We start from the raw sequence: 17,485 nt of genomic DNA, 5'->3' as shown, positions 1-17,485 counted from the left end.
CTGACTGTCAATGTTTAGCCTTCCATGCAAGGTGCCTTCCATACCACGATCAGTAAGTGGACATTTCAGGTTGTCCTAAATGGTTTCAGGTGCTAAGTCCAGGTTGGTGGAAAAGGTAGAACGCTCATCTAGCAGTCTGACCCAAATTAAACTCCAAGAAGCACACATGATAAGGACTGTTCCCTGAACTTGTGAGCTGGTTCTGGGAAGAGCCTGCTAAAACAAACTTGGCTTTTCCCTTTGACTTGCTGGTGCCAAGGAAATGTGCATTTACCACTGTGATGGGTCAGAAAAGTCTCACACATTTTACCCACCTAACTTTGCTACAGGGAAAAGGACAAACTGTGTGTGGATCAAGAGGCAGACTGAAATGCTCTGAGGATGCCTTGTAGGAAAGAGGGTGACATCACTCAATCACCAGTTACTGTTTCCATTCCTGCCCTACCTGGACCTTTTGGTATATATCATACAACTCCCCACTTTGTCAGGGAGCAGTGAATTGTAGACATTTTAATCTGAAGGCCTTTGCTGGTTCTGTTCCCTCTGCTTGGGATGCCCTTCTACACTGCAGAACTCTTTCAAGGCCCAGGTCAAAGGTTAGCTCTCCCGGGAACCCTTGCTCCTTTAATATTTTATTTTAGCAGCTCTTTTAAATATTAGCATTTCTTACCTTGGGTCAATGGGTCACTATGAATAGGCTTTGGAAAGTCTATTAATGCTCCTGGGGTTACCCGAGAGGTCTGTGTGTCTGTGCCCATGTGTGTTACTCAGGAGGGGAGGGTCAGAACTTCCATCAGATTCTCAAAGAGGTCCTGTGACCCAGTGAACGATTAAGAACCACCAATTTCTTATGTGTCTCTCTTATGAGTTCTTGAGGGCAAGAGTTACATCTTTTTCCATCTTAGACTCTCCAGCACTGGTCCATGATAGACACTCATAACTGCTGGCAGAAGGCTGTTAGTGACCCACAAAGGCAACATTTTTACAGGCAAAGAAAACAGGATGGTTTAATTTGTAGAGATGAGTTGTTTTTGATTATAGCGTTCAGCATGTAAATTACATTCACCTGTGGTACAGAAATGGCCCTCTGCCACTTCCCTGGGACAGTTAATCCAGGCAGAATTATTCCTGGGCAACCCTTACCTATGTGTCTGCCAGCAATCACCCTCTCTCTCTTCTGTTTTTTTTTATTTTTTATTTTTTTTCCTCTCTCCCTTCTTACAACCATATGTAAGCTCTCTCTCATCCAGAATAACTTGGACATGGGGTCTGTCGTTCAACAGAGTAGCCATATACAGTACAGCACCACTGATTTGTCAACGGATTTGATATATTCTGAACTCCAGATCAAGACCTTGCATTACTTAACCGTTGAAGTCTTTGAGGATCCCAAAGGCACTTGAGAATCTGGCAGTGTCTCAGGGTCACCAATTTTCACTGGACAGTATTAAGACAGAGAGAAGGTTTGCTAAGTCTGTCCTGGCCCTGGGTATTCACTCTGAAAAGAGTTTGTTTGAATAAGGTTTTAACGTATTGGCTCTTCATGTCATTCTGCAGGCGCAAAATGAACAACACAGAGAGTTTCATCCATTGGTCCTAAATTTTCGGTAATGAAAATGTATTATTTGCATAAGGAAAGTTATAAAAATAGTGACAAAAAATTAAAGGTCAAACGCGAGGTGTTTGGATCCCAAGAAAACAGGAGTTTACTATGGTTTAGAAGTCAGAGTGACTGTACATAATCATTAGGTTTAATTGACAACACTTTTTCTGAAATTCCTGAATTTTTGCTAAGTTTTATATATTATCACTAGCTTGAGTTTCTCCCCCTCTCTTACTTTTATTACTAGAGTCACCAGAAGGAAAACTTTAAACATTTCAAAACTCATTGTTTCTGGGCAAGTCACCCAGCACACACTCCTCATGTCTCTTCTGGTTTCAAACATAAAGGGGAACCCGGCTCAGACAAGAACAATCCTTGCTGCACACCCGCCGGCTCACGCATCCCCCTTTTTATTCCAAGAGGCTCCAGCTCAAACAAAAGTTACAAGGTTAAGCGCTACTCCGAGTTCCTGACACAGCTGACCCCTGCTTGGTCTTCAAAAAATAGAGGTCTGTAATTCCTTTTTGAACATGCCTTCGAAGTGGAGGTCTTTGGCCATGAGCTCCTCTTCGACATCATCTAGTGCCCACTGGTGATCCGTCAGCTCCAAAGCTTCCCACTCTGTCTGCAGAGGAAGAGAATGTGGGGGCAGGGAGAGAAGGGCTGTTATAAGAGCAGCGCTGACTTGCTTGGGCCAGGAGCTGGGTTCAGCTATGTACATGTGAAGCTCACTCAATCCTATGAGGTAGGTGCTGCTCTCCCCTTACCCACCCCCCTGCCCCCAAGTTACAGACTAGGAGACTAGGCTAAGAAAGAAAGAATTTGTTCAAAGTCATTGGAGCTGGCAACTAATTACATTTCTCAAGTATTCTATTAATGCTGACTACTTTCGCCTTTAGTAGGTTTTTAAAAAATGTTGTATGAAACTTAATGTGCAATACAAACGTTAGCTCATGGGTGTGGGTTTTTAAATATATAATTTAGGCCGTAAAATTCACCCCTTTAATATGTGCAATTTAGTGGTTTTTAGTATATTCACAAAGATGTGCAACCATCACCACTACCTAATTCCAGAACACTTTCGTCACTGCAAAAACAACTCCATGTCAAACAGCAAACACTCCCCACTATCCCCTCCCCCAACCACTGGCAACTACTACTTTACTTTCTGTATCTTTTTTTTTTTTTTTTTTTCCGCTTTGTTGGGGCTTCGTTGCTGCGCGGGCTTTCTGTAGTTGCAGCGAGCGGGGGCTACTCTTCCTTGTGGTGCGCAGGCTTCTCATTGCGGTGGCTTCTCTTGCTGCGGAGCACGGGCTCTAGGCACGCGGGCTTCAGTAGTTGTGGCTTGAGGGCTCTAGAGCACAGGCTCAGTAGTTGTGGCTCATGGGCTTAGTTGCTCCGCAGCATGTGGGATCTTCCTGGACCAGGGATCAAACCCTTGTCCCCTGCATTGGCAGGCGGATTCTTAACCACTGCACCACCCGGGAAGTCCCTGAACATTCTTGTACTAAGTTTTTGTGTGAACATGTGTTTTCAATTCTCTTGGGTACTTAGCTAAGAGTAGAACTGCTGGGTCATATATGGTAACTGTGTTTAACTCTTTGAGGAAAGGCTAAAAACTGTGTTCCGAAGTGGCTGCACAATCACCAGCAGGTATGAGGGTTCCAATTTCTTTGTATCTTTGTCAACACTCATTATCCATCTTTGTATCTCATTGTGGTTTTGACTTGCATTTCCCCGATGACTAATGATGTTGGGCATCTTTTCATGAGCTTAGCTTATTGGGTATTTGTGTATCTTCTTTGGAGAAATGTTTATTCATGTCTTTTGCCCATTTTTACTGGATCATCTTTTTATTGTTGAGTTCTAAGAGTTCTTTATTCTGAATACTGGACCCTTATCAGATATATGATTTGCAGACATTTTCTCTGATTCTCTGGGTTGTCTTTTCACTTTCTTAATAGTGTCTTTAGAAGCACAGTCTTCATTTTGACAAAGTTCCACTTATCTATTTTTCCTTTTGCTGCTAATACTTTTGATGTCATATCTAAGAAATCATTGCCTAATCCAAGGTCACAAACATTTACACCTATGTTTTCTTTTAAGAGCTTTATAATTTTAGCTCTTATATTTAAGTCTTTGACCCATTTAAAAACTTTTATTCAAAAAATTTTTTTTTATTGTGGTAAAATATATATACAATACAAAATTTGCCACTTTTAGCCACTGTTAAGTATACAATTTAGTGGCATTTATTAGGTTCACAATGCTGTGCAACCATCACCACTATCTATTTCCAAATTTTTCATCCCCTGAAACAGAAACTCTGTACCCAGTAAGCAATAAGAATCTTTTCTCCCCTACTGAATTGTCTTGGCACCTTTGTCAAAAATCATTTGATCTAAATGTATGGATTTATTTCTGAACTCTCAATTCTATTCTGTTGATCTGGATGTCTGTCCATATGCCAATCCCGCACAGTCTTGATTACTGTAGCTCAGAAGTAGGTTTTCAGATCAGGAAGTGTGAGTCTTCCAACTTTGTTATCATTCAACATTGTTTTGCCTGTTCTGGGGCCCTTTCATCTCCATATGAACTTCTGGATTAGCCTGCCAATTTCTGCAAGACAGGTTGGTGGAATTTTGATAGGGATTATGTTGAATCTGTAGATCAACAGATCTAGATTGCCATCTTGATAATATTAAGTCAAGATAATATGTACATGGATATATTTCCATTTATTTAGGTCTTCTTTAGTTTCTTTCAGCAGTATTTTACAATTATCAGTGTACAAGTCTTGCGTGTTTTAAATTTCTTCTTCTTTTATTCTTTTTGATACTATTGTAAGTGGAATTGGGTTTTTAAATTTTTTTTTTAATTGAAGTATAGTTGATTTACAATGTTGTACCAATCTCTGCTATACAGAAAAGTGAATCAGTTATACGCATATAGACATTATTTTTTTACATTCTTTTCCATTATGGTTTGGAATTGTTTTCTTAATTTCAATTTTTCAGATTCTTTATTACCAGTGTGTAGAACAACGACTGCTTTCTGAATATTGATCTTGTATCCTAAAACCTTGCTGAACTTATTACGTGTAATAGTTTTTTTGTGGATTCCTTACGATATTCTATATACGAGACCATGTTATTTGCAAACAAAGATAGTTTTACTTCTTCCTTTCCAATCTAGATGCCTTTTCTTTCTTTTTCTTGCCTAACTGTCCAGGCTAGAACATCTAGTACAATGTTGAGTAGAAGTGGTGAGAGTGGACATCCTTGTCTTGTTCCTAACCCTAGGGGAAAAGCTTTCAGTATGAGTATGGATGTTAGTTGTGGGTCTTTCATAGATATCTTGCCTCAAGATGAGCAAATTCCCCTGTATTTATAGTTTTTATCATGAAAAATTAGTGAGAGTTTGCTGTACAAAAATTATATTGGATTTTACAAATTCCAGAATCATTTCATGAAAGGCTGTAAGTAATTTAGATTTTTTTTTTTTTTTTTGGCTGTGCTGCGTGGCCTGTGGGATGTTAGTTCCTTGGCCAGGGATTGAGCCCAGGCCCTCAGCAGTCAGAGCGCGGAGTCCTAATCACTGGACCGCCAGGGAATTCCCAATTTAGATTTTATTGAATGAAATTTATATCACGGTCCAAAAAAGTTCAAAATATTCCAAATGTTTACTTGGTACCTCTGATTGGGCTGTTTTGTTTTTTTTAAACATTTATTTATTTATTTATTTGTTTATTTATTTTTGGCTGCGTTGGGTCTTCGTTGATGCGCACGGGCTTTCTCTAGTTGCAGCGAGCGGGGCTACTCTTCGTTGCAGTGCGCGGGCTTCTCATTGCGGTGGCTTCTCTTGTTGCAGAGCATGGGCTCTAGAGCACAGGCTCAGTAATTGTGGCCCACGGGCTTAGTTGCTCCGCGGCATGTGGGATCTTCCTGGACCAGGGCTCGAACCCACGTCCCTTGCATTGGCGGGCGGATTCTTAACCACTGTGCCACCAGGGAAGTCCTGGGCTGTTTTTATAACTTCATTTACAGTGTGGATTAAACTGGGTGAGCATTTAAAAACCAGTAAAAGTACCAAGAATCTCTAATTTACTTAACAGATGATTCTGTCGCTGGAATAAGAGACATGTAAACGGAAATACATTTTTGCTAAATTTAAAGGATGGAACCACACATACTACACTCACTTCAGGAAATTCATCTTTAAAAGTAACTCTGGTAACACCTTTCCGAGCTTCAGTGAAGCTCGGAGGAGAAGTGAGTGTACCTTAAAAGCTTTGTTGGTGTCTGCAGGCATGGCCATGGCTGCTCCAGTCATCTGTTCCTGCATCATCCGTGATTGGTCAGCAGCTGCAGCGTAAGACACATCCGCGTGAGTGCCAGGGCGCAGAGAGCACCCAGGACCCTGGGAGAAGGATGGTCCTTACACAGCACTTACAGATGCTTGGTAGTGGGTTAGAGAACCATATGACAGTTCACTGGCCCTGTCACGCACTATGTGAAAGCACTTTACCTCTTCTGAAAAATGGACATGATAATAGCAGAAGGAAGGTAACGAAAGGAAGTGCTAAACTTTATTTCAAATTTAAATAACACTAACAACAGCCATCAGTTACTGAGCAACTCCTACATGCCAGGTACTTCACTAAGTACTTTATGTGTCTACCTCATCTACTCCTAACAACAAACCCAGAAGTCAATCATTAAGGTCCCTATTTCACAGATAGGCAAACAGAGGACTGGAGTGCTTAAGTAACTTGCCCAAGGTCCCAGCTTGGCAGAGAGAGCCAGGATTGATACCAGCAGGAACTCTAGTCAATGAGTAAACTGATCAAACCCAGCCTTCTTTCAGCTTCAGGTTTACAGGCTTGTATTGCTGGAGCTGGATCCCTCACAGGAGGGCATCAGACTCTGGGCAACTAAATACTGTCCCCATGATTACCAAGGAGAATTCAGATCTTCAGTCTGACCCTGGGGTTTTTAAGACTCAGAATACCTCAGAAACTTATGAATATGTTTAAGGAATGAAGCACTGTATTTGACTGTGTTCACAAACAGCATAGACTACATGATCATTCTGGCCCTGCCGTGAATGACTCATCTATTGAAGTATTTGCTTCTTACCATTATCTTGGCCCAAAATCAGAGAGTAAATGCTCCGAAGCCCAAAGACATTGAGGAAATACCAGGATGCAGAACTCACCCTAGGAAGCAAAAGTGAAACAATGTAGGTAAGTTATTTCAGAATTAACCTAGTTCACACACTTTTCTACCATCCAAAGTTGTTCAGAGTATGTAAAGGAATCACCTGGGGCAGGCTGTAGTCATCCAAAGCACAACCAAAGAAGAAACACAAGTTGTGAAGGCCATGTTGCAAATAGTTATAGCTCTCTGCAGGCGAACAGCTGAGCACTGGATTTGGACAGACTTGGGGGTCAAATCTCAGTTCCTCCACTCACTTCCCAGAGTTGCCATGAGGATAAAATAAGGTAATATACGGAGGCAAACTGCTCCTTCCGGCTACGTGATAAATTCTTTGGCATTCAGTAGCAGGAACTGAACTCACAACTGGTGTGCTTCATTTTATCAGGGAATGCAAGCTTTGTTTAATTTTTCCTTCATACATAATGGGTTTTCAAACCATTTATTATTTGTAATCATAAAAACAACACACACTTGTTATATATAATAAATGCCAACAATACTAAAGTACATAAAATATAAATAGAAAGAGGCCTCCTGTCCTGAATTCCATTCTCTAGAAGGAATCACAAGTGTTGGTGGGCTTCATACTGAAGACTGTAGCAACTGGGAAAGCCATTCCAAGTTTTGAACTATTATCATCAAAGCCCTCCTTAGCTTAGGTTTCCCACCTTACCCCAATAAAGTTAATATGCTCGCACATAATAAAAACTAAAGAGTATAAGAAATGATACAGAGATGGAAAGAACCCACACTTCATTCCAATACTTGGGTCACACCTATCTGTACATAATGTTGCAGGTTGGTAAGCTAGTTTATAGCCGGTTCTAGGCTCCTTTGTCCACACGAGTATGTCAGATGCTGAGAAAAGATAAAAAAGCTTTTCTCCAGCCCATGAAGTTTTTGTTTAGCCCACATGAGACTGGAAGGTCAAGGTTTAATAGAGTCATGCTACTCATATTAAGTATAGCTTTTCTCCTCTGGGGGAAGGGCACATAGCCAAGACTCTCCCAGCACCGGGTCTATCCTGCCCCTCCCAAACAACCAGAGACTGCTCTGCTCCAACTGGGGAGTGAATCAAGATCAGCACTGGTTACCCCCCGTTGCCCATTCTCCTCCTTCTCCTACTGTTTGGCTTCCTTTAGATGCTAGTCTTTGGGAAGCCATAGACAAAATAATCTGGAGAGACCACATGAAGAAGCACTACTGCATTCCAGAGGCTGTAGCAGTGTTCTAAGAGCTCTTCAGATTTTGGGTTTTATTACTCTGCTATAAAAAACAGAATGGTAAGACACGAGTGTTGGATTTGGACAGGTTTGTGGTCAAATCTCAATGTCTCCAATTACTTCATAGGGTTTCCATATATTATAAAATAATATATGGAAAATCCTTAGAACGGTGACTGGTACCAATGAAAAGGATTAATGTTGTTATTAGCAGTAATGTATTTTGGAAAAAAGAATACCAACATCCACTTCCATAAGCTCCAGGGTATGTATTGCTAAAAAGTCTGCCTTGGCCAGAGTTCCTGGCTTTATCTTTTAAACTTCTTGGGGTGGACACATCTGCTCTTGGACTCCTCAGCCCCAAGATGCTAGGGAAAAAGAGGCTGATACGGGGCTTCCCTGGTGGCGCAGTGGTTAAGAATCCGCCTGCCAATGCAGGGGACACGGGTTTGAGCCCTGGTCCGGGAAGATCCCACATGCCATGGAGCAACTGAGCCCATGCGCCACAACTACTGAGCCTGTGCTCTAGAGCCCGCGAGCCACAGCTACTGAGCCCGTGTGCCACACCTACGGAAGCCCGCGCACCTAGAGCCCATGCTCCACAACAAGAGAAGCCATCGCAATGAGAAGGCCTCGCGCTGCAACGAAGAGTAGCCCCCGCTCGCCACAACTAGAGAAAGCCCGCGTGCAGCAACGAAGACTCAACACAGCCAAAAATAAAATTAATTAATTTATTAATTCAAGAGGCTGATACATTCTCTCCTTTTGCAAGACTCATGTAAAAGTTGCCATAATCCACCTGTGGCATCCTGAGTGGAGTTTCAATGAGAAAAACTCCAAAAACCTATTCCAGTGAAGCAGGCAAACTGGAAATCCTGTTCTTTAAGAGATCCCTGTTTTAGATTTTGGTTGGTGTTTTTATTAAATAGAAGAAAGTCCTTACCAGGAGGCATCTAATGTGAGTAGTTCAATTCCTTGCTGTAGCATAGGCTTAAAACGGAGGGTCAGTGGAAACGGGACCTTGGCTGCAGAGAAGAAAGAAAAAATTCAGAATCACTCCCAGCTTCCTTTGTAGAACAGTTTAAGTGTGATGCACATATTATTTCCCTGAGGAGGTGGGAAATCTGTACCATACAGTGTTTAGAAAATGATTTCTACAAGGAGATGTTTGTCACCTTCTGAAGAATTAACAGTCAAATGTCACTCTGCTCTAGTTCCTCGAATAACACCAGCTTCTCAAGTGCTTAAGAAGCAGGGGCTCAAACTGAGCTGTGTCCCAAAATCTGGAAAAGAAACTTGCACTGATCTGTTAAGCCCAAAGTGGAATACATACACACAACGAACTACATTACTGAGAAACCTAGTTCATTTAAATCAAAGCAGCTTACAAACAAATTGACCAACAACTCACCCCAACACCTAGAAAATGAAGTCAAGACAGAAATAGGCTTCCCTTTCTCCTACTCACTAGAATACCAAACTAGTTTCGGATATAAACTAGCAATCCACTTGTTTGAGTCCCTATTAGTAAAAAAGCAACCACATCATGAATTTATGATCATTTTGGGATAAAAGCCATAAAATCAGAGCATATTAAATTTTTTTGTTCAAAGACTTATCAGTTTGCATTAGAGAACATAGGACCCGTGATAGTAGTGTCTCAGCAGCCCTTGGATTTCTGAACAGGGTCATGGGAAGGGATCACAGATTAAGTACACCTGAAGTCTTCTGGGTCTATAACTTACTTGTGACAAAGCCTGAAAACGTCATGTTGATCCATCCACCAATAAGAATCATAGGGAGGACATTTGTGACATTGCCTTTCATCATGTCTGTGAGCATAGTGGGATCTAAGACAAAACACAAGAAACCAATACCTGTTACCACTGTTGGCAGGGACTTACTCCTGTTTTCTGTTAAGTTTTTAATTTATTTGATAATTAAAGTAATACAAGCTCATTGTAAAAAATTCAAACGACATAGAAACACAGGATGCAGACAGTTCCTCTGAGCCTACTCTCTGAACATTTTTAACTGTTTGTTTTATCTCCTTCCATCTTTATATATCTATAAAAACATACATATGCACTTATACATGAATATACACACAATAGTTTCTCTCTCTCTCTGTCTCTCTCTATATATACATATAAAGGGATACTATGCTTACTATTCTGCTACTTTTTTTGTTTGTTTGTTTTGTTTTTTGACTGTGTTGGGTCTTCGTTGCTGCGTGCAGGCTTTCTCTAGCTGCGGTAAGCGGGGGCTACTCTTTGTTGTGGTGCATGGGCTTCTCATTGCGGTGGCTTCTCTAGTTGCGGAGCATGGGCTCTAGGTGCGTGGGCTTCAGTAGTTGTGGCACATTGGGCTCAGTAGTTGTGGCTCGCAGGCTCTAGAGCGCAGGCTCAGTAGTTGTGGCGCATGGGCTTAGTTGCTCCATGGCATGTGGGATCTTCCCGGACCAGGGCTCAAACCCGTGTCCCCTGCATTGGCAGGTGGATTCTTAACCACTGTGCCACCAAGGAAGTCCCTATTCTGCTCTTTAATTTTAAAAAGTTAACATATTGGGAATGGTGTTTCCACATTGGTATAATATCTCTCATTATTTTTAATGTCTGCATGGGAGTCCACTGTGTGGTCACTCATCACTTCTGGGTAGGCCTATAGATTGTTTTTTTGTTTGTTTGTTTGGTTTTTTGGCCAATAAACAGTGTTACCAACAACTTCCTTGTACATAAATCTGCATGTTTATGTAAGTGTTTCTGTAAGAGAAACTCTTAGAAGAATTTCTGGGCCAAGGGATTTACCATTTAAAACTGACTTTCAACAACAGTGAGAGGGCCTAACTTCCCATGACCTTGACAGTAGCAGTTTTGGTCAAGCTTTTCAATCTTTGCCAGTTTAATGGGCTATAAACGACATCTTGTTTTAATTTGCATTCCACTGATTTTAGTGATGTCAAGTATCTTTTCATATACTTATTGGTCTTTTTTTCTTGTAGGTTTTCTAAAAGACTTATTAAAATCAATTCCAGTATCTTCCGTCTAGGTTTAAAATAACTGGTTATCTCACCTAAAGAAATAGGTACTGAAATGAGTGGATAGGCAACACTGAATAATAAGTTATTTTGTTTTACTTTAAAGATGCTGTATTTTTCACATGACTGGGATCAGAGAAAGTAAGAAATCTGTTAGAGGAAAAACTGTAGGATGGGCCAAGCAATCATGTCTGACAAAGAAACAGATGGTCTAGGGAAGCAGTCAGGCAGAATCTGGAGGTCATCTGTCAGCAGTAGGATCCAGGCACTGGATGGGACCTGGGACTGGAATGCTCTCCAGCTGTGCTCCTCAGAGCCCCGGTTCCTGAGGAACAGCAAAGGGGAGAGACCCAGGGACAATGGCTCTAGTCCCCACCCCCTCAGCTGAGAGCTCTTTTTTTAATCCACTTTATACATTGGGGTTCCCTGAAGATTTATTTGAAAAAGAGAACCCCACTTCTGTAGATCCCTGTATCCGATGATCCCTAAGGTCCCTTAGATTACTGTCTTGTAAAATTTAAATTTCAAATAAAATGACATCCTCCCTGCCCATCCCCCCAATAATGATAAAAGTCTTCCTTAAAGATGAGAGAAGGGAATAAACATACCAGTCATAGGAGAAGGAGGAACAACCTTCCTTTTAGTTTTTTTGAAAAATCCATCCTCTGGGTTGTTGAAGTAATATTTTCGTGTCAGGAAAGACTAGTAGAAAAAAGAACTTTTTAAGTCTTAAAACTGTGACATAGCACATTGTCAAATTATGCCCCCAAGGTTTAGTCAGAAGGCCCTTGGAATATGCTGTTACACTCAGAGCTGGCAGCCTACTTGGCAGCTGACCTGACACTTTAGCTGAGTCACATTTAAAAACAATTTCCCAAGAAGGGCAAGGTCACAATGACAGCAAACACCACCAGGACACAGCTTAATTACCGACTTGCCCGCCTTCAGCTTTCCCCGAAGAATCCCCTTATAAAACATTCAGATATCTACTGCCCTCAACAGTGAATCGCGGAGCTTTTACTCATTTATGAGTACCTGTTTGGGAATGTATTTTCCATTTTCCCTGAGGACTCTGCTTCGAATTAGGACTTGACTGAAAAATACAACCAAGACAATGAGATTTTTAAAAGCGAAACACTAGAAGAAAATGAGAGAATAAAGTAGAACACCTATTTAAACACAAGACAGGGCCTATTTGGCAATAGCTCTGTGCGGAAACTTTTCAAAATACAGTGTCCTTAAAACCAGTAGAACATATTTAACCCAACAATGAGCTTTCCAAAAGAGCATTTTTCAGACGTGACTGTTCCTGAACAAAGATTTCTGAGGAAGGCACATTTGGGACATTACGCTCAGCTTTTTCTTACTTTATAATGAGCTAAGAAGGAACTTTCTCTGAGTGAAAAGAGTAGCAGTTGGATGCTACTCAGAAGACCTGGGGCCAGGAGGAGGGAGGAAGGGTGAGGATAAACGAAGGAAGTTTTTAAACCCGATAGAGAAGTGAGTACAAGACTTGACACGGTTGTTACCTGACAGACAACAAATAGAAATTGTACTCAGGACTCAGGATGTTAGTAAGCTTTCAATAAATACTTATTGAATTAATAAATGAAATTATCTGATACTTGAACATAATTGATCATTACAGATAACAAAGTGTAATACCACAAGTAGGCAGTGCGAAGATACAAACATCAAACAGAAGAGATAAAAATGCTAATTTTTTCTAGATTTTCAAAGGTTGTTTTAATGAGCGGAATAAAAAACCTCCTAAAGTTAATGGAAATCCTTCTTGAAAAGTGAAAAAAACTGTATACAGAAATGAACACAAGAAAACTGTGCTTGGTTTTCTGTCTACTCCTCAATGTAGACCACCTGCTCTAAGCAGTCAGCCGGTACGCTTAGGGTCCCGCTGTCACCTTATGCATATTCTAGCTTCTCCATGTGCTGGGATTGCTCTAGTGCCCCCTCCCTCACCAATTCTACCTCATCATGCTCCAACACCCTTTTCAAATCCCACCTTCTCCATAGAACGCTTTTTTTTTTAAAATTAATTAATTTATTTTTGGCTGAGTTGGGTCTTTGTTGCTGCGCGGGGTTTCTCTAGTTGCGGCACAGGCTCGGTAGCTGTGGCACCCGGGCTCAGCTGCTCCACGGAATGTGGGATCCTCCCGGACTAGGGCCCGAACCCGCGCCCCCCGCATTGGCAGGCGAATTCCCAACCACCGCACCACCAGGGAAGTCCCAGAACTCTTTTTTTAATTGAAGTATAGTTGATTTACAATATTGCATTAGTTTCAGGTATACAACATAGTGATTCAGTTTTTTTTTTTGCATATTATTTTCCATTATAGGTTATTACAAGATATTAGATATAATTCCCTGTGTTATACAGTAAATCCTTGTTGCTTATCTATTTTAGGTACAGTAGTTTGTATCTGTTAATCCCATACTTGTAATTTGTTCCTCCCCGCCTCCTGGTGCCCTTCGGTAACTGTAAGTTTGGTTTCTATGTCTGTGAGTCTGTTTCTGTTTTCTATATAGATTCATTTGTATTATATTTTAGATTTCACATGTAAGTGATATAGTGTTTCTCTTCGTCTGGCTTATTTCACTAAGCATAATATTCTCTAGGTCCATCCATGTTGCTGCAAATGGCAACATTTCATTCCTTTTTATGGCTGAGTAATATTCCATGGAACTCTTTTTGATGCCCAGTGGCCTCATGGAATTCTCTCTGGTCCTCCTCCTCTTGACCTCATTATACTGTACAGCTGACTGCTCTATACACAAGCCTACAGAGGTGACAGGTGATATGTTTTGTTCCCTGGGAGCTAGTCTAAAGCTATTCACAGACTTCCCTGGTGGTGCAGTGGTTAAGAATCCGCCTGCCAATGAAGGGGACACGGGTTCAAGCCCTGGTCCGGGAAGATCCCACATGCCGCGGAGCAACTAAGCCCGTGAGCCACAACTACTGAGCCTGCGCTCTAGAGGCCATGAGCCACAACTACTGAGCCCACGCGTCACAACTACTGAAGCCCATGCACCTAGAGCCCATGCTTTGCAAGAAGAGAAGCCATCGCAATGAGAAGCCCACACACTGCAATGAAGAGTAGCCCCCACTCGCCACAACTAGAGAAAGTCCACGCGCAGCAACAAAGACCGAATGCAGCCAAAAATAAATTAAAAAAAAAAAAAAAAGACATCTTTTTAAAAAATAAATAAATAAAGCTGTTCACAATGTGGCCTATGTACCAACACTGGTCTGTGACGAGGTAAGAATAGTCACTGAGAGTGAGGGTTTAGAAACCTTTATAGTAAATTGACATTGTCACAACATCCAAATATGTGATCAAAAAATTTTACAAAAGCACCAATCTGAGATAAATTGGAAATTGAAAAACCAAAAAAATTGGTCCTTTACCACTGACAGTTTAAGCAGCACTGGGTCTCCAATAATGGGTAAGAATTTAAGCTCTGGTGTTGGACGGATGCGTTGAAGTCTTTGCTCTGCCACTTGTTAATTATGTGATCTTGGATGAGTCATTTAAATTCCCTACGCCTCCATTCATATTGTGTATAATAACAGATTTATTCTCATTGAAGAAATACTTCTTGAGCTTCTGAGTGCCATGTTAGGTGACATGAACAACAGTGATCAAAAAGCAAGTATCTCAAGAAAATTAAAGTTTAGTGGGGGAGAAAAACATTAATCAAATAACCACAGGAATAAATGTGAAATTCATCTGTTATGTCCTAGGAAGGAGAGATGAATGGGGGATGTGACTGAGTCTAGTAAGTCGAGGTCTTGGAGAAAGCTTGGCTGAGGCGGTATGATTACGTTGAAATCTTAAGGATGAGTAGAGATTACCTTGGCCACGTGCTGGAGGGAACAGCTTGGGCAAAAGCTGTGAGGGAGGAGTAAGCACTATGTCTCTGAGGACCTGAGAAAAGGCCATATGGCTGGAAGAAAGAGGACTACAGAAATGTGGTGAGACAAGGCTTGAGAGGTTGGCAAGAGCCAGACTATGCAAGGCCATGTGAATCCCAACGCTTTTTTAAAAAATTGTGGTGAAAAACATGTAACAAAATTTACCATCTTAACCACATTTAAGCACACAGTTCAGTAGTGTTAAGTATATTCACATTGTTGTGAAATAGATCTCCAGAACTTTTTCATCCTGCAAACCTGAAACTCTTCCCATTGCACAGTAACTCCCCCATTCCCCCTCTCCCAGCTCCTCGTAACCACCATTCTATCAATATTTTCTGTGAATTTGACTACTTTAGATACTTCACATAAGTGGAATCATACAAATACTGTCTTTTTGGGTCTGGTTTTTTTTACTTAGCTTTATGTCCTTAAGGTTTATCTATGTTGTACCATGTGACATGATTCCTTTCTTTTTAACGGTTCTACTGTATTTTAGTCTTTATCTTAAAAGCAAAACGGGGAGGAAAGGAAACCCCTGCTGGTGGGAATGTAAATTGGTACAACCTTTATGGAAAATAGTATGGAGGTTCCACAAAAAATTAAAAATAGAATAGAATCACATTAAAAAATATATATATATATTTGCATCCCCATGTTCATTGCAGTATGAATCACAATAGCCCAGATATAGAAACAACCTTGAAAGGATAAAGACAACATGATATATATGTAGACACACACACACTGGAATATTATTCAGCCATGAAAAAGAAGGAAACCCCTCATTTGCAACAACATGGATGAACCATGAACACATTATACTAAATGAAATGAGCCAGACACAAAAGGACAAATACTGTATGATTCCACTTATATGAAGTACCTAGAGATAGAAAGTAGAACGGTGGGTCCCAGGGGCTGAGGGAGAAGGAAATGAGTTATTATTTAATAGGCCCAGAGTTTCTGTTAGGGATGAGGAAAATATTCTGGAAGTGGATGGTGGTGACAGTTGCACAACAATGTGAATGTACTTAATGTCATTGAATTGTATACTTAAAAACAGTCGAAATGGAAAATTTTATGTTATGTGTGTTTTACCACATTTTTTTTTAAAGAGCAAAAAGGAAATACTGAAGGACTTTAAGCTGAATTCTTCCCATATATTATGTCATTTAAAGTGATTACCACTGTACCGGCATATCCTAAGCACTAAGTTAATGGTATCTCCTATTTTCCTTGTGCATGTTTTATCACTTGGACTGAAACTCCCTGAGAGTAGGATCTTGACCTTGTCATATTTTGTACCCCAGAGCATACAGCACAGTGCAGGGCACATGGGTGGTCATCAAGAAAACCTTGTTCACTATAGATAATTCAGGACTTCCACAGGCTGAACAGAAATTCGGCTAGGTCTCTATACTGCTGAGCAATTTTGCAGAAGTGGGGTTGAGAATTGTGACCTTGAGGCATTTAAACCCTGAAGCAAGGCAAACTTAAATTATCCTATACATTCTAAACACTCAGTTTCTCTAAGGTCTGCAAATTCTACAAGAAATTTTTAATTTTGCATTTTCATTTCCATTAATATCTAAAAATAAGTCCTTGTACTGGTTATAAAGGTAAATTTCTGTTTTGCAGTGGTAACTTGCAAGTGAAAAACATTTTCTTAAGATAAAACTCTAGTTTTTGTTTCTTTTCCCTTTCCGAAGAGTCAGTGTATTCTTCAATCTTGAGAACCACTTTTTACATACATTCTATTCCCAAATATGGTCTAATATTTTTTTATTTGTGTATTTTTCAGTTTTGGTTTAACACATTTTAGAAAAATTTTAGTAACTTTTGAGGCAGTAAAACTTAATTTATGAAACCACATGTCCCATTTTGTGATCATTCAGGCTCATGGAAACTTATACTGTATCTAGAGAAATGTTTTACAGACATCATCTAAAATTTAATCCCCACGCCTGCTCTATGAGGCATGTCCTGGTATCATCGTCCTTTTTGCAGATGAAGAAAGTGAAACACAGGGGTAACTCAGCCAAGGACAGTCAGCTAGAGGGGGCGCGATGTGAACCCGGGCAAACTGACATAACCCCTGCACTTTCTTGCCCAAGGTCACGAGAGAGTGAGATCGCCGGAGAGGGGAGGGAGCTGACCTGTCGGAGACTTGTTCCTGGGTGAGCTTCTTGTCGCTCTGCAGCAGGATGGACACGTAGTGGCGAATCATGCCCACGAAGAAGGTGATGATAACGATAGGCAGGACCACCCAGAGGCGGATGTTGGAGTCAAGCAGCAGCTCCGGCCCTGCCATCTTCACAGAGAGCCGGCTGCCGGCCAGCTGTAGCCGGGTCGATCTTCACCGGGGCGCAGGTCTGCTCGTCGAGTTCGCCTCCGGGCCTTCTCACGCCCCTCAGCCAGGCGAGCCCGGAACCCCACCTCAGCCTCTGCCCTTGCGCCCTGCCCCCCTCC

At 41.1% G+C, this 17,485-nt stretch overlaps 1 protein-coding gene across 1 annotated transcript; it reads right to left on the bottom strand.

Moving 5' to 3' along the window:
* Window positions 1-1,682: 1,682 nt before the first annotated feature.
* On the bottom strand, window positions 1,683-17,480 carry EMC3 (ER membrane protein complex subunit 3). Its single transcript, XM_068558319.1, has 8 exons — window positions 17,173-17,480; window positions 12,118-12,175; window positions 11,691-11,784; window positions 9,791-9,895; window positions 8,989-9,070; window positions 6,742-6,821; window positions 5,885-5,967; window positions 1,683-2,228 (listed from the first exon to the last, which is right to left on the bottom strand). Exons 1-8 carry the CDS (start codon window positions 17,325-17,327, stop codon window positions 2,100-2,102), a joined length of 786 nt encoding a protein of 261 aa, XP_068414420.1. The 5' UTR covers window positions 17,328-17,480; the 3' UTR covers window positions 1,683-2,099.
* Window positions 17,481-17,485: the final 5 nt, after the last annotated feature.

Source organism: Eschrichtius robustus, chromosome 12, assembly GCF_028021215.1.
Source record: "Eschrichtius robustus isolate mEscRob2 chromosome 12, mEscRob2.pri, whole genome shotgun sequence".
NCBI classification, from domain to species: Eukaryota; Metazoa; Chordata; class Mammalia; order Artiodactyla; family Eschrichtiidae; genus Eschrichtius; species Eschrichtius robustus.
This window is presented reverse-complemented; position numbering and strand designations above follow the sequence as displayed.

Coding starts and splice junctions, on each gene's coding strand:
- EMC3 (XM_068558319.1), bottom strand. CDS start 17,327: ATGGCAGGGCCGGAGCTGCTGCTTGACTCCAACATCCGCCTCTGGGTG. Junction 6,822..8,988: donor CTCACATTAGATGCCTCCTG/GTAAGGACTTTC, acceptor TTTGCTTCCTAG/GGTGAGTTCTGCATCCTGGT. Junction 5,968..6,741: donor GATTTTGGGCCAAGATAATG/GTAAGAAGCAAA, acceptor CTTACGCTGCAG/CTGCTGACCAATCACGGATG.